We start from the raw sequence: 14911 nt of genomic DNA on the forward strand, positions 1-14911 counted from the left end.
CCTCAGAGCCTTGAACACACTGGTTGCAAGAAGCAGCAGGAGCCTATACGGGTGAGTCCGCGCTGCTGACAGGCTGATGGATCATATGACAGGTGACTGAGTGCCCGTCACTGTGCCCTGGTAGAGTGAGCTCCCTTCCGTTTACGACTGCCGAGTTGAAGACTAAAGTCGGATGGCTGAGAGTCAGTGTAGATCCGCCTTTTCCTCTCGAGGGCCTCGATGGATGTGAGGCTTCCTACCGCAGAGTGCCGTTGGGAGTCCTTCGTCATTAGGCACCGTACACAACAACATCGGCATTTTGTTACGACCATTGCTACCATTGTCTGATTCCGTCAACCCTCCACGAGAGATATTCAAGATGCCTCTCAGTATGCTAGTAGAGGCCGCACATGGGAGATGTCCCATCTTGCGGCGATCGAGTGAGGATCGCTATCATCACGAGGAAGACCCTCGACCAGGCGACTCAGTGGTAGTCGAAGATAACGGAAGATGCAACCGTCAATGTGCTAATATCATGCGATGTCTGGACGGTTACTGGTACCCTTCCCAAATTTACCACATCTACCATATCACTCGTAATCAGGGAGCGAGACCTTTCTCGCGTCCAATGCACGACTTCACTCCCACCGAGGTGGAGGAGCCGATCTTTCAACTTTGAGGTGGGACTCGATCAGTAACCATGGCTGATGAGAGAACTTATACGGGATCCGTGACTCAATGACTTTTAGGGATCTAAGGAGACTTTAGACTCCGAGTTGTTGAAACTGTAAGATTCCACCGATTCCTCAAAGTCAATATCGTATATCATTCAGTGGTCGTTCACTAGAAGGAAGGCTTATCCCTTTATTAAAGTCTACACTTGGCATCGATGCTCTGCGGGGCTACGCTGATAATTTGGGTATCAGCAGTGCCAACTACCAAGACGTGGATTTCCTCGTCCAACGAATTGCTGAGGAGTTGGTTGTCAGAGTCACACAGAGCATACAACCAGCGAGGCTTGGTGAGATTCCCAACCCATACCATCCACAGCACTTTCCCAGATTACTCTATGTTCCAATCACAGTGGCGAACTGAACTGAGGGAGGCTGTGCAGTCGAAGCTTCCCGTAAGAATCTGGGCTGAGGGGAGCTGCTGGAGGCGGCCTCTTGTGATTCAGGAGGCAGTTGCCAACCTCGCACCTGGGGCGGTAGATAGTACTTGTCACGAAGTGGCAGAGAAGGTGTTCAAGCCCAACACTACTGGACAGGCTGAGTTTGTTGGGACCAGCCAGCAACGAAACGATTGTAAGGTTCGTGATAAATCTGCACCGCTAGACGCATCCAGTTAGCCTCCGACGGAGGAAGTGGTGAAGGCACCTCCCGTGCTGTGTCTCTCTATGGTGATGTTGCCCGGGTCAATGCTCGGAGGACAGCTATGAGGCAAAGTGGAGTCCTTGGAGTATCCTGGAATACGAAGGAGAAGGGATGGTGTGCTCACTGGTGTGCAAAGGATGGACGGAAAGTGAGCAAATGGTTCCCCGTCTCGAAGTATGGTGATGAGGAGGCACTGGCTTTGGCCACGAGTGAGCATAAGCAACTTTGAGTAATGCTACGTCATCCTGGTTCCTCAGAGTGCCGTAGGGATGCCGAACGCCGTGGTGAGGCTGTACCCAGTATCAAAGGAACGTGTGCCAAACAAAGTGGTGTGGTTGGAGTGAGCTGGACGCCTCCTTGTTACTGGACTGCTAATTGGATGGAGAACGGCAAGCAAATCAAGAGGCATTTGTCAGTGGAGACATATGGTAGCAACTCGGCAGCATTAGAAGCAGCCATTGGTGAGTCCCCACTGTCCGCATGCTCAATCAATCCCCTTCCCTCAGCTCTACGTCGATCCAAAGTGCCCGAATGATGTCCGCATGTTATGATGTTGTCTTTATGGTCACAAGTGGCCTTTTTCTCTCCTTTCTGTGAACGAGCGTTGCGTTATGTAGTCTTGGAATCGCAATAAACTTCGTACTGACAACACTACTCTTTGTGAACGCCAGAATATGTGCACCTCTGCTAGGGGGATCCATGTTTCAGAAGACTTCCGGAACGGTCATTCTCCCGGACGAGCGTCAGTGAGGCTCTTCGCCGTGGCGCTCCCCCGGGGTCTCCATGTCTTGGTTGATCCATCCATCAATGCTCATCATGCACGTGCCCCACCACGCTCCGTTCATCCCCTTATCACGTCTTGGTGCAACTATCCGAGGGCCCAAGGCTACTATTGAGCTGTTGAACGTGAGTTGCCACCCCTTGAGGCACGGGGAGGGTGGCCTCGGGTCTCCTTCTAGAGGAATCTTTCTACATGTTAAAGATCTTTGAATCAATACGGTGGTGGTTGAGTGGCATTCAGGGGAGAAGCCTCGTGTATCAGGGACTGCGCTCATTGACGACGTCAGACGTTACGTCTGTCATGACACTGACGCTGTCCACCGGGTATCTTGCCGAATTTCGTAGATATCAATCCCACTAGAGAGGCTCCGCGTCCGCCTGATTATGTATCGAGGTGCGTCAATGTGCGTACTACTCATACACGCGCGCACAGTTGTGTTATTGATCCAAGCCTACTTCCCGTGAATTCGAATCAGTTTGACCTATGAGTGAATCTCAATGTTTCCGCTTGTTTTACTTCTATCTCCTCCGCTATGGGAATTCTGTCGAGGAACACGCTTTGTTGTACATGAACACAAGATGACTTCATATTCCACGACGACATCACACGACAGGTCAACGAGTTATCGCTTCCTGACAAGTTTCATCAACCTTGCCGAGTCTTTGGAGGAAGCACCGCTCTCCTTGTCCCCAATGACCTCTTTCCATTCTTTCGATTGGGCGCGTTGTTCGGCCGTCGATAATCTAATTCTTTCCTAGCTGGAACGTAATAACCTTCCACACCCTATGAGGTTGCGAACATCTATATTCGATGGCTTTCTCTTCTCTACAACGAAGTATGTTTGATTTTGAGATGACTCAGTAGAGGTGGGACTAACCGAGAGATACCAATAACCGGCGAGCCTCTCATGTGTAAAAGGAACAGTAACTGTCCGCTTGTGAGCACAGGAAGGGGGGAGAGACAACACTACAGATGTGCTTTGACAACAAGTGATGTTGAACAGGACACCCAGCATGCAGTTCGATCATCACCACCACCACATCGAGTTGATTTAAGTAAATTCACAGATTCGTGGTATAGACTATAGGTTTAAATTTCATTCATTAAGATTTGAGCTCGGACAACTTCTCACGATAATCGAAAAAACGAGAACCTGAGGCAAACTAGCCTGGGCAAGGGGTTCCAAGGCGAGCTTACTTTAGTCGTCAAAGGAAAAGGTTAAATCTCCATGATCATCATCTATCGTGCCCGAGCCATCGTCAAACATCTGCAGCAAGTTCTGATACAAAAACAGTAAAAATACCAACCCTCCTCAGCTCACCTCGTCATCATAATACTCCCCTTCTTGGTCCTCTCTTCCGTTACCTCCATCCTGGAAACGCAACGATACCATTTACGACCAACCATAATAAGGTCACCTCGTCGAGCATTTCAATTCCCTCCTCCTCCTCATCATCATCATAACCACCAGCAGCAGCAGTATTGAAGTCCCCCTGCTGTCCCTACACAACTGCGCTGTTCTACTCAACGACTAGGGCAAAACGATTAGAAAGGAAAGGGCAGATATATACACAGATAAGTTAGAAGCGATACATTAGCTAAGGAACAAGACTACGTAGCTATTTACTGATGATTGTATATTGGGACAGTGCACGATGGTATCCAGAGGTCCCCATGGTAAGATACAAATTAGGTCCACTTACATTCAGGCCATCCTCAACAATATCAATCCTTCGCTGTTCAATATCCTCCTAAGAACTACTCATTGCCTCCTCATCGCATTCCAACACCCACCACAGGTAATCTACGTTCCCTCTCCTCCTGTCCGCCCTCACCCCTCACCAGAGGCCCCTAACACGATCACTCCGCACAGCGAAGATTCCAGAAGATACGCACGCACCTTGAAGATTCTTTCAAAGATACTCCTCGGCGTATCATGGAATTGCACTGTGGCCGTGAACTCCTTGAATTTCCTCTCGTCCCTCCAAATTCTCACCGGTCCAGTTGCGCTATGGTCAGTGACTTTCCACCTCAAAGGCTCCGCCACTACGACTACTCGTGGCCTCATCTTCCCTTCATGCAATACCACATCAGTATCAATTTCGCCGTCAGAAGTGATTCGAGACGGCGTGGCGATGTCAGTTTTCACGAAATACTTTTTTATATTTTTCTCATCTCTAAGGACCTTCAACGCGTTCTTCTTGGTGACTTTAAAGTTGATCTAAATATGGTAATCACAACAGCGGAGCGAAGCAGCCAGGAGCTTATATACGAATTCCGAAACCAAGCAGAATTCCCTCAACATTTTCATATTGTCATCACCAACACATGTAGTTGACCATGTGCATATTTTACCACACCAACTCCAACATGTTCCCCCTCACTGAGTAAGTCGTTTTCAGGTCGGCCATTGGTTCCCCAGAAGTGTGGGGGATGACCATCGGTACCTTGATACCATTCCATCACAGTTGAGATTCTGAGCTCCTCACCTCCATAGTCGATGTAAGAGGAAGACTACTAGTAGCAGCTAAAGGCAAGGCCTCTACCACAACAGGGACCTAATACCGAGGTCCCAGGTTCTATTCCTGGCAACGGCATTTCTCACCCCTAGTGCACGTCGTAGGTCGTTCAAACTGTCAACATCAGCCTCAACTTCCAATTTCACTTCCTGCTGTAAAGTAGACTTCTTGCCGTACACAACCTTCACCATTCCAGTGAAGGTGCTAACACAAGCAGTTCGTCGTTAAGTATGGTCACGCGAGTACTCGTGTGAGCTCAGAGGATTCGATTTTATTTTTATTTCTCGGTAAGTATCCTTAGTTATATGATATATCGGAGTTTCACCCTAGTGATGTGAAAGAAAACACTAGTGAAAAAACATATCTCACAGTTCACTTCGTGGGAAACACATGTGCAAAGTGAATAACACATAAAAAACGTGATGTGTTTACATCAGATTTTACCTACCGTTTAGATGCAGAGCTCTCGCTGAGTTCCTTCCAAGTATTGGGTACGATCTCCACGGCATCAGGACGATGTGGGAAGAGAGCGGTAGCGATGGTGCCTTTGTTGAAGTCAAATTTTGCCTCTTTTTGGGTATTCCTCTTAGGAGTTGCTTTCCTCGCAGCAAAGCCTGGATTGATTTTCGTCTTGGCGCCGATGGACAGATGAGCCTGCATACACTTGGGTGAGGTGGGCCGCTATCGGACCTACTTTGAATCTTTTGGGTTCATGCTGTGGATTCTCGAAGATTCCTTCGCGCTTGTGCTGACAAGTAATAATAACAGAAGTAAGCATTTCAGGTAGAACCCCACCAAACTCGACTCCGGGTCAAACAAGTCTCCAACTCCTCCAACAATATCATCCTAAATCGCAACCCATCACCCTCATAATCTCACGCGAGGCCCACTCACTTCAAAGTGGACGAAGGAGCTGATAGTTTCGATAGCATCATGACAGGTAGGGAAGTCGCTTGAGGTTTGATCGTAGGCCATCGTGAATTTCACGTCTCGCTTCTTGAGGAAACCGCCTAAGGTTTATGTTCGCTTCCCTCGAGTGTAGTGAGTTTACATACGAAATCGGCTAGAATTGTACAGAAACCAATAAGAACTTCCTAAAATTTCCATATTCATCACCAATACATGTAGATATTTTCTCATACCACGCCTCGCCCAACTCACGAGCCCTCGTCGAGAACAACCCAACCTCCTCCTCCCTCTTGCATGCGCCTCTCTGTACAACCACATCAGAGACTAGCAAGAGCTCTCCCTATAGAAAGAGTCTCCATCAGAATCTTGCCCATCCTCACTACAGCCTACCTTGTCATCGTTGCATGCCAGTATCCTCTCCTCGGGCTGATACCACACCACGCGCAACTTCTTTCCCCTGAGCCTCGGCACCAGCCCTTTATCATTGAACTGAATGACGAGAGCTCCATCACAGTGCTAGTATGAGCTGCTCAGTTACCTCTATCGTAAGACCGCTACTACTAAGATCAACCTAAGATGAATCTTTGACACTCATCCGTATTAGCAGCAACAACCCTACATGTTTAGTCTTCTGCTCATACCCGGCCTTGGCGAGGACTTTTTGCACTTCTCTCGAGAGTGGAATTTTCTTTTTATTTTTCCCTTTTTTCAACTGCATCAGTAAGAACATCAGCCAGCTCCTCGTAGGCTCACTTACATGATAGGCATTCCACAGCTCCACGCAGTGTGAGACAAATTCCCTCTGGCCACCCATTCCAGAGTAGACGTATTTCAGCTGAGTATTGCCACCACCACCCTTACGCTTTTTTGACCCTGTTACAGCAGAGTCCATAGTGATGAGCCAATTGCCATCATCGCTTTGTTGACATTTTGGAGGAGATTTAATAGTGACCTCGCACAGTTGGACCTAGGATACTTCTAAAGGGGTCTTCCGTTTCGGTCAACTCCACCTCAGATAGAGATTTGCCGTCTTGATTAGTACCCTGGCCGCAGACTTGTTGTAACTTCGCGATCTGGAAAATGAGAGAATTTTATTGGGAAATTTTCAAAGCCCTCAGCTGCATTCTCACTAATTATGGTTAAGTTCAATGAGTAATCACAGTTGAATTAAGATATTTGATTTTATGTATACATTGTTTACCCATTTAGCGTGAAATGCTGTAATACGCCGTATTTCTTTCCGACCGGATACACTAAAAGAATTTTGGAATATGTTTTTTTCCAATCACGGGTGAAACTCCATCAGATTGATGTCATTAATTTAGAGCATTCATTGTAGTTGTAGAAGTGCACAGGAATGAGAATTTCCCAAACTGGGAATTCTGCGAGAATCGGGAATCCCAAATTCTCTTGTATTGTCCCAACACAGAAAATGCAAGAAACCTCGCAAAACCCCCAGACTCGCGTACTGAGTCTTTCTGATGTGTTATGGAGGCGGTAGTGGGCATCTTGAGCTGAAGAATAGGAAACATCATCTACTAGCAGTTGCCTCCACACTGCTTACCTTCACTTGGTGGGGGAAGGATTTGGGGCTCTCCCATTCACGGAAGGTTATGTCAATGCCGTGCTTGGGCATCTCGATGTGTCGGTGAAGGGCACTGGTCTCGGTACCATTAACCTGGTAGAACCTCGTGATGAGGGAGATGGATGGTATGTAACTTACTACTGGGAGGGGAGATGAATACAATAGGAAGAGACAGGTCAGGGAGAGCCTATTGACGTTGGGCATATGACGACAGACTGGAAGCTACTTCGATGAATGTGCCCAAGCTGAGTAAAGCGACATGTAAATCATAGCAGTGCTGGGCAGAATAGAGAGCAGTGCTATGCCCTCCCTCCTAAGGTGTCAGCCACAGTCTAGTGGGAGGGTTGGGCTGGTAGCCCACGGGGTAGTAGAAGATACTCTTTCTGTTTCCTGAAGGATACTAAAATAAGTGGAGAAATTAGGGTATACTCTACAAACTGCCATTCGGGAAGTCCCCAGTTCAATCCCCGGTGCCTGTCTACTTCCCTCCTGAATTATGTCTCTCAAGAATCCTCGCACCGTTGGCGCCCTATAAGTAGTAGCAAGTGGACATTGAGGAGCTTAGAGGCTCTACTCCTCCACGTGCGTTTGGAGGACCCCTCGTGAAGGCTCTGGTTCCAATGCTTACATTTTGATGAAAATATTGTCAAATAGGCCTCGAATGGAAATTATACTATTGATCTAAGTATTCGCGTTCGCCCTGGAATTTTACTAGCCCGAAAATTAATAGAATATCAGTTGCGCGTGCGTGCGTCCGTGGTCGTGTTCCCCGCGTTCCCAGAGCGTGCCTCATCGGCTAGTTGACTGCTAGATGCCATTATGGTCTCAAGGGAAATCAAAGGATACTAGCGTACGAGCAAGTGAACTTCATGAGACCAATAAGGCTCGGGTAAGACTGATCACCTGTCACACTGCACGCATACCCATTGTTCTTCTCTATTATAGGCTGTAATCAGGCAGTAGTTGAGAATTATGTCTCTGTAGCTGAGTCGTCCAATAATGTGATACACATTCTCACATCCATTGGCTTTCCGGATTCATCTTCTCCAACCACGGCGTTCTGCTTCAGTGCGACTTCTTTCATTAGCTTCTCGACTTGCTGCTGCAGGTATTGAATAGGGTCGGCATTCGAGAGTGACATGAGGGGCGCAAAAATAATGCAAACTTGAGCCAGATGGCTACTTTTAAATATTATCATTTTCATGCACTTGTACAAACTTACCGATCTGTGCGTGTGCGTGCATGCTTTGGCCAACATAGTTTGGTGAGCTGCAAACTTGTAGAATGGCGTAACCTCTGTGATGGGCCGTAAGAAGCCAGAGGACAGTGAAAGTCAAAGTGTGTCATATATATGTAAGGAGCTCTGTGTCGTTGGCTCAACGAGGCTACTTCTGCTGAGTTGAGTAGCTGACTGGGCAGCTTGCCAAAAGCTGGTGACCCTAGATCTGTGGGCACCTTCTATGAATAGGATGGACTTATCTGAGGTGGATAATCAGCACTACTGATGGATCCAAGTTTTCGAATTCCACGAGAGACCACTGTTCATATGTCGGAATTGAGTTTGCGAAGTATGCGGAGGCTCCGCAGCGGAGCGAAGAGTGTTTGCGAGAGTTTCGAGTTCAAGAGTTAGTAATGGACTTAGTAATCGAGTTAGTAATTGACAAATTGTGGATGACCCGTCTGGAGATGTGGGATACTAAGTACCTAATCTGTCAACCTTCGGGTTTGTTATTGCCTCCACACCATATAGTCTCCGAGAGTTCTGGATTTGTGACTGATGGCTGTCATCGATACTGACGAACTTGGCGAGGATGGTCAGGCGCAAAGCCGAGCGATTAATCTATCGGATCGATGAATGATCCTTTAAAAACGATCTCCCACAAGACTCCATCACAGCAGCATGTTCCTCGCACGTTGTCATGGATACTGATCCGAGTGATATAATGTCGTTGCTCGGGGGGGGGACTGGCGACCTATGGATTGCCAAGTACGAACTTCGTAGTACGAAGCACGAGACCCTTGAACTCAGTGTAAGCGGCGTAATCTTCACAATCCCCGGGATTGAATCCCGAACAGGTGACGGCGCGTCACTGACGGGATACAATCAGGATTGCCGCAGTGGCTTCTCCGAAGGTCGGACAGAGGCAATCAAGTAATAGTTAGAGTACCCTGCGACATACGGAGCCGCAATTTCTCGTGATGGAAGTATTGAGCGAGGCTGTTCGTGATGGGTCCACAAACGCATCAGTGTAGCGGCAATGAGGTCAGCTTTGGCCACGAATGAAGGATTGGAGGAAGTGGTCGTTGCAGATATCACACAGTGGATGATGGAGATGATGGACAGGTTGAGGAAGGAGGCCGATAGATGCTGTAATCTAGTAGGTTCCTTTCGCGGTGCTCGTCTTGCTTGGGACTCGCCAAATGTTGAGTCTTCAGACGTTCCGTTCCTTTGATGTAGGAACACGCTAGTGCATTGGCTGTGAGCTGTTGAAGTCACTGAGAGAACAATTTGAGAAGGTAGCGGCATCGTTGTCGCCATCGGAGGCATTGTTCGCGACAACATGTTACATTCATTGTTGTTAGAGGCTTCAAAGTTGGCGTCGTCAGTGTGCCGAAAAGCATACTGTATGTCTTGGATGGTCCTCGTTGCAATTACCCTATCATAAGTCGTATGTATGGCACTCCATAGGCACCAATATCTTGTATTAATACAAGTATTATATAAGTATTTTAATACAGGTATTATTCCCTGTATTATCTTGGTATCATCTTGTAGAGTCACCCTGCCATACAAGAAACCGCAAGCAATATTCGACGAAAATAGGGGAACTGATACAATCATAGTCTTCATATTAAACCGTCCGATGAATTGCTACGCCATCAGAGCTCCTCAAATCAGAGACTGTATCAATAGGACTAAAGTGCTACTACTCATGGAATGTGATATCACCCCTGTCACTTAGTTGCAAGCGTTATAGCGTGAATCATCACTGTGATGACATCACGACATCACAGCATGTTCACTTTGGAGCTAATCGCTCAAGTGTAGCGGCCAAATTCAGTTCCTTGTTCGGCCATATGATGCACTCATGATGAACTCAAGAAGTTCCAATGTTTTAATATGTGTAAGTTAAATCCTAATCTGCTGACATGGCGGGCTCATTAGCCGAAAAGTAGTTTCTCAATGAAACGAATGATTCGCCGAATAGCATTCCTCTAAATAGTAAAAGGCCAGCATCCAGCTAAAAGTCTTCCCACGGAGCGGTCATGAAATGGACAACGACAATGGAGGGCATTCCACAGCGGAATTTCCGCTGTGAGCCGCAGATTCCAAAGAAAACCACAAAAGAAGGGAATTGTTCACGGAGATCGCGATTTCAACTTCCCGATTCCGACTCGTTTGGAAGCAGGGTCGAACTCGAAATAATGATCAATAAGCATACGATCGAAGAAAAACGAAATATTCCGTTGGGACTCCGAGATCAGGAGTGAACAAACATTAGATACATTCCTGGCATAAATCTTGTATGTCGCCGTGAATGGAGTTATGCCCTTAGGGCCCAAGTCGAACCTCAACAGTGGCAACTTACTCATGTATTGGCAAGGGAAGTACCATTTCCTTGCCCTACTGAGCTTGAAGTCGACATGCGTACCCGCAGCCTTGTCAGTTTGAGCTTTAATATCCTCAATGAGGCCGTCATAGTATAATTTTGGGACGAATAGATTATTGGAGCCGGTGTCGAGGCACAAGTTCATATTGATTCCAAGAGTTATACGTCCATCGCCGACTTGTAGCTTGTCAATATTTACCATGTAATATTTCTCCTTAGAGAAGTCGATGTACTTCAGTCCCCCTTCATATAATGCAGGATCGCCTCCACCCAGGAGTAGGCCTCCATCAACGGTTTGCTTTGAGGGATCAGCGGGAGGATACAAGTAGAGAGCAAAGATACCCGTCGTTACAATTTTTGATGATAGCAACTGCTTCATCAGAGACGGGAAGTTCACATCACCTTGATCATAGCCAAGACCCATCGAGTTAATCGGAACGTCTTTACTAAAAGGAGAATTTTGGTCGAATATGAGCCCGAAAGTGAGAATCGGCGACACCCGACCCACCGTCAATTTTGCTTTATGCTGAAAAATTTTCACCGTGTATCCATCCGCGTAAGTACAAGTTCTCGTCACTTTACCCACAGAGCAAGGCTCCGAACATTTGTAACACCCCATGGCCCAATCACTGCAGAGACTTCCACTGGCTTTCTCAAACCAATTCTTCCAGATGAGAAAGAAGGAGCCCGCCCCAGTGTCAACGTGAGCCTGTAGCTCCTGGCCATTCGAATCGACCAGAGTATGAAACAATCCGAAGCCAAATCTAGGCATATATCCGTACTTCACATCGAGCTTGAGAGTTCCTCCCCGGGAGACCTTCAACACGTGAAATACATAAACCAAGGCGAGTAGTCGGACGGGCATAGGAGAACGCATTTTGGTCAATATTTTGGATCTCAACACAGCCAAGTGCCACGTTTTTGTCTTACGGCTCGTGCGCACCTGCTGGCTCGCGACAACAACTCTCGAGAACCGAAATCATCAAAAGAAAATCAACGGTTTCAATTCGGTTTTGATCGGTTTTGGTCGGTTTACCGACCGAACCGGTGCGATTCATCTACCGATCGAAACCGAAAATCCACGATTTTTCCGATTGTGCGAACATTTTCCCGGTACAATATACGTATGCGCTTCGTGCGGCACAGGGTGGTCGAGAATGGGAAGAGTGAAACTTCCAGATGGAAAGTTTCCGGAAACTCTCCGGCCGGAAATGAGGCCTAGATGGGACCAATCACAACTGGGCGTCGAGACTCTCGACTCGAGAAGTAAGACGAGTGTAAGTAACTGAGAATGGTTATCCCTGCACTCTTGAAGTTATTTGTGCCCTCAAGCCATTAGCTATGCTCTTACACAGTTGCACGCATACTCAAAGGCTTTTCTGCGCCTTGGTTAAGCTTTAGTTGGGAGTCAACTTAGGCACTCAACATCTCTGACCCCACATAGCTGTCTCTATAGGGTATTTAGCACACGCCCGTGTGCACCGACCGTCCTACTTGACATGCTGTTATCTGGGTGATGACTGTACCACGAGTGAGAATCTAAACTGCAAATTCCCCAAAAAACAAGAATTGCAGGTGAAAGCGGAGAAATGGAATCCCGAAACCCCACCAGGAACCGACGGGAAAATCAGGGGCATATTTCACAAGCGTCCTAATGTTAGGATTTTAACCCATTAGGATGCAATCTAAGGGTAAATGGCGTTCACAAGGGCCCTTTCCTTAGGTTAGGTTAGGACTTTAGGACATTAGGATCCTTACCGTTAGGATTTAGGATATTAGGATGCCTTTATCCTCAAAAACAGGCTGTTAGGACGCTCGGCTTTCACAAGCTATATTTTTAAGGAAATTTTCATCCTAATGGTAAAGTACCTCGGGGGGGTACTTTACCGACCATCCTAACGTTAAAGGTGTACAAGACGACTCGCTACGTTCCGCCAAACAGTCGTTGGTTCGAAACTCTGCAAGTACATTTTTAAATTAATTTGTAACTTAAACAAAAATCTCACAACTATTAACAAAACTCTTTACCAAGTTCGATACTTATCTGTAGTAACCGGAACTCTTATTTGAAGCCAAGCCGTAATGCAGGAGAGGACGAGCGCTAAACTCCTTTACAAAAGAGGCCTATCCTTGAGAAATGAGGATTTACCCGCACGAAGGAACCACATGCCCAACACGGACCCCATGTTCATTGAATCAATTGTGGGTCAATTCAGAATCGATTCTAGCATGATATTATACGCGTATTAAGCGACTCCGGAAACAGTTCTGAGTTCCGGTTTATCGAACGACCCCGGAATGTCGTGGATTCATCTGCTGTGTGAACCTTTACGCGAAGGGTCCAACTGGGACTAAGGCCTGACACAGCTGTCCGATCCTATCATGTTCCTGGGATCAATATGAAGGCATCGCCGTACTCAAGGAACTATTTTAAATTGATAAAAAATTCTAACCCGTCGAGGAGACCTCTCGACCATTATAGCCGGGCTCGGCCTCACAGCCGTACCCGAATTACGGTTGTAGCCACTAATGGCCTGATTCTTGAAAGCTTAGCTTTCGATCAAAGTCGTGGAGCACCCGAAACCGTAAGATTGGCGCGCGCATTTCGATTGTGTTACTTGTCTGTATCGAGAACAACCCTCTTTACGCTTTCACTCACGCCACAGTAATGCTGTTCTTGCGCTAACCAGTCTATTATCCGTGGAAATTTCATATTTTAAAGGAAATTTTAGGAAAAAGACGATTAACAGACATTGAACTTATCCGTAGTGCTCCGGAAGCTCCGAAAACAATTATTCAGTTAGACGATATACAAGACATAACGAATTGACCACCGCATACGCGATCAGGACCGATTCACGGAGAGATCGATTGAAATGACGCGCGCCAGATGTCATAACTGTTTCACAACATGGTGATTTCATGTGTGCTGGTATACAGCATCATGTTCAACATGGTCCATGTTGTCAATATGGTATGCTATCTTCAATGCTTCGAGTAGCTCTCTAGAAGTCTCTGTTATAGTCAGGATGGAGCTCACTCACATTGATCCGAGTCTACTACACAGATTTGTTGATATATGCCCAAGTTGGATCAGCCGAATGACGACGTGGTCTCCGATGAAAGACGTCTTTATCTCTAGCTGAACCCTTTGAAGATTCTTCACGGTTACAGAGGAGAGGGTTGCTGATGATAAGATCCAAAATACGTTCATCTGCCGGTGTGGGTGGGATCAGGGGTTCGACAAGTCTACTCGTCGAAGGGACCATGTTCGCCGTGAACACTAGGCCGAATCGGGCCTGCTACAAGTGGTAGCCTACCACCCCCTACCAAGAAGTGTCGAAAACTCCGAAGGTATACTATGATGACCTCAACAGCAAGCACCAACAGCGATCCTCCGGGAGGATTCCTCCCCTCAAGTTTGCTCCCAAGATTTCGGACTTCTTGGTTAAGGTGCAAGCTGGGGATCATTTCATAAGAATCTTGTTGCTCTGGCTACGGCTATGAACTGGAGTCTCAGAGACATTACTTCTAACAGCACCAGTGCGCTCCTAGGCTCGCTTCATCCGGGGTACAAGTCGCTCACATATGAAGAAGTAAAAAAGATCAGGGGTGATATTTTTAGAGAAACTGGGGAACTCTGTTTGAAGGAGTTTTTCGACAAGATCAAGCAGAGATCTTCAGAGCAACAAGACCTCCGCCGTATCCGGCGGAGCGAAATTTTTTTTCCACCTTTGAAACAAATTTCATGGAAATTTCCGTATGAAATTTCAATTTCAGAAATGGCCTTGCGATTTCCATGAAATCGACAACCCTGCTTGTAGAGTCACCCTGCCATACAAGAAACCACAAGCAATATTCGACGAAAATAGGGGAACTGATACAATCATAGTCTTCATATTAAACCGTCCGATGAATTGCTACGCCATCAGAGCTTCTCAAATCAGAGACTGTATCAATAGGACAAAGGTGCTACTACTCATGGAATGTGATATCACCCTTGTCACTTAGTTGCAAGCGTTATAGCGTGAATCATCACTGTGATGACATCACGACATCACAGCATGTTCACTTTGGAGCTAATCGCTCAAGTGTAGCGGCCAAATTTAGTTCCTTGTTCGGCCATATGATGCACTCATGATGAACTCAAGAAG

At 46.8% G+C, this 14911-nt stretch overlaps 2 protein-coding genes across 2 annotated transcripts; both read right to left on the minus strand.

Annotated features, from left to right (window-relative positions):
- Nucleotides 1–3331: 3331 nt before the first annotated feature.
- Nucleotides 3332–6453, minus strand: Pmar_PMAR021289 (hypothetical protein; the record flags this gene model as incomplete). The annotated part of the gene is made up of 16 exons (XM_002774237.1): nt 3332–3412; nt 3455–3505; nt 3552–3635; nt 3837–3884; nt 3928–3984; nt 4190–4354; nt 4623–4691; nt 4739–4856; nt 5101–5306; nt 5347–5400; nt 5448–5498; nt 5547–5662; nt 5775–5901; nt 5952–6050; nt 6181–6273; nt 6319–6453. 16 exons carry the CDS (start codon nt 6451–6453, stop codon nt 3332–3334), a joined length of 1554 nt encoding a protein of 517 aa, XP_002774283.1.
- A 4053-nt stretch (nt 6454–10506) lies between these two features.
- On the minus strand, nt 10507–11634 carry Pmar_PMAR021290 (Gastricsin precursor, putative; the record flags this gene model as incomplete). Its single annotated transcript, XM_002774238.1, has 1 exon — nt 10507–11634. The coding sequence occupies one exon, from the start codon at nt 11632–11634 to the stop codon at nt 10507–10509; it is 1128 nt and encodes a 375-aa protein (XP_002774284.1).
- Between the last annotated feature and the right edge of the window lie 3277 nt (nt 11635–14911).

This window comes from Perkinsus marinus (assembly GCF_000006405.1).
Source record: "Perkinsus marinus ATCC 50983 genomic scaffold scf_1104296958668, whole genome shotgun sequence".
Lineage (NCBI taxonomy): Eukaryota > Perkinsozoa > Perkinsida > Perkinsidae > Perkinsus > Perkinsus marinus.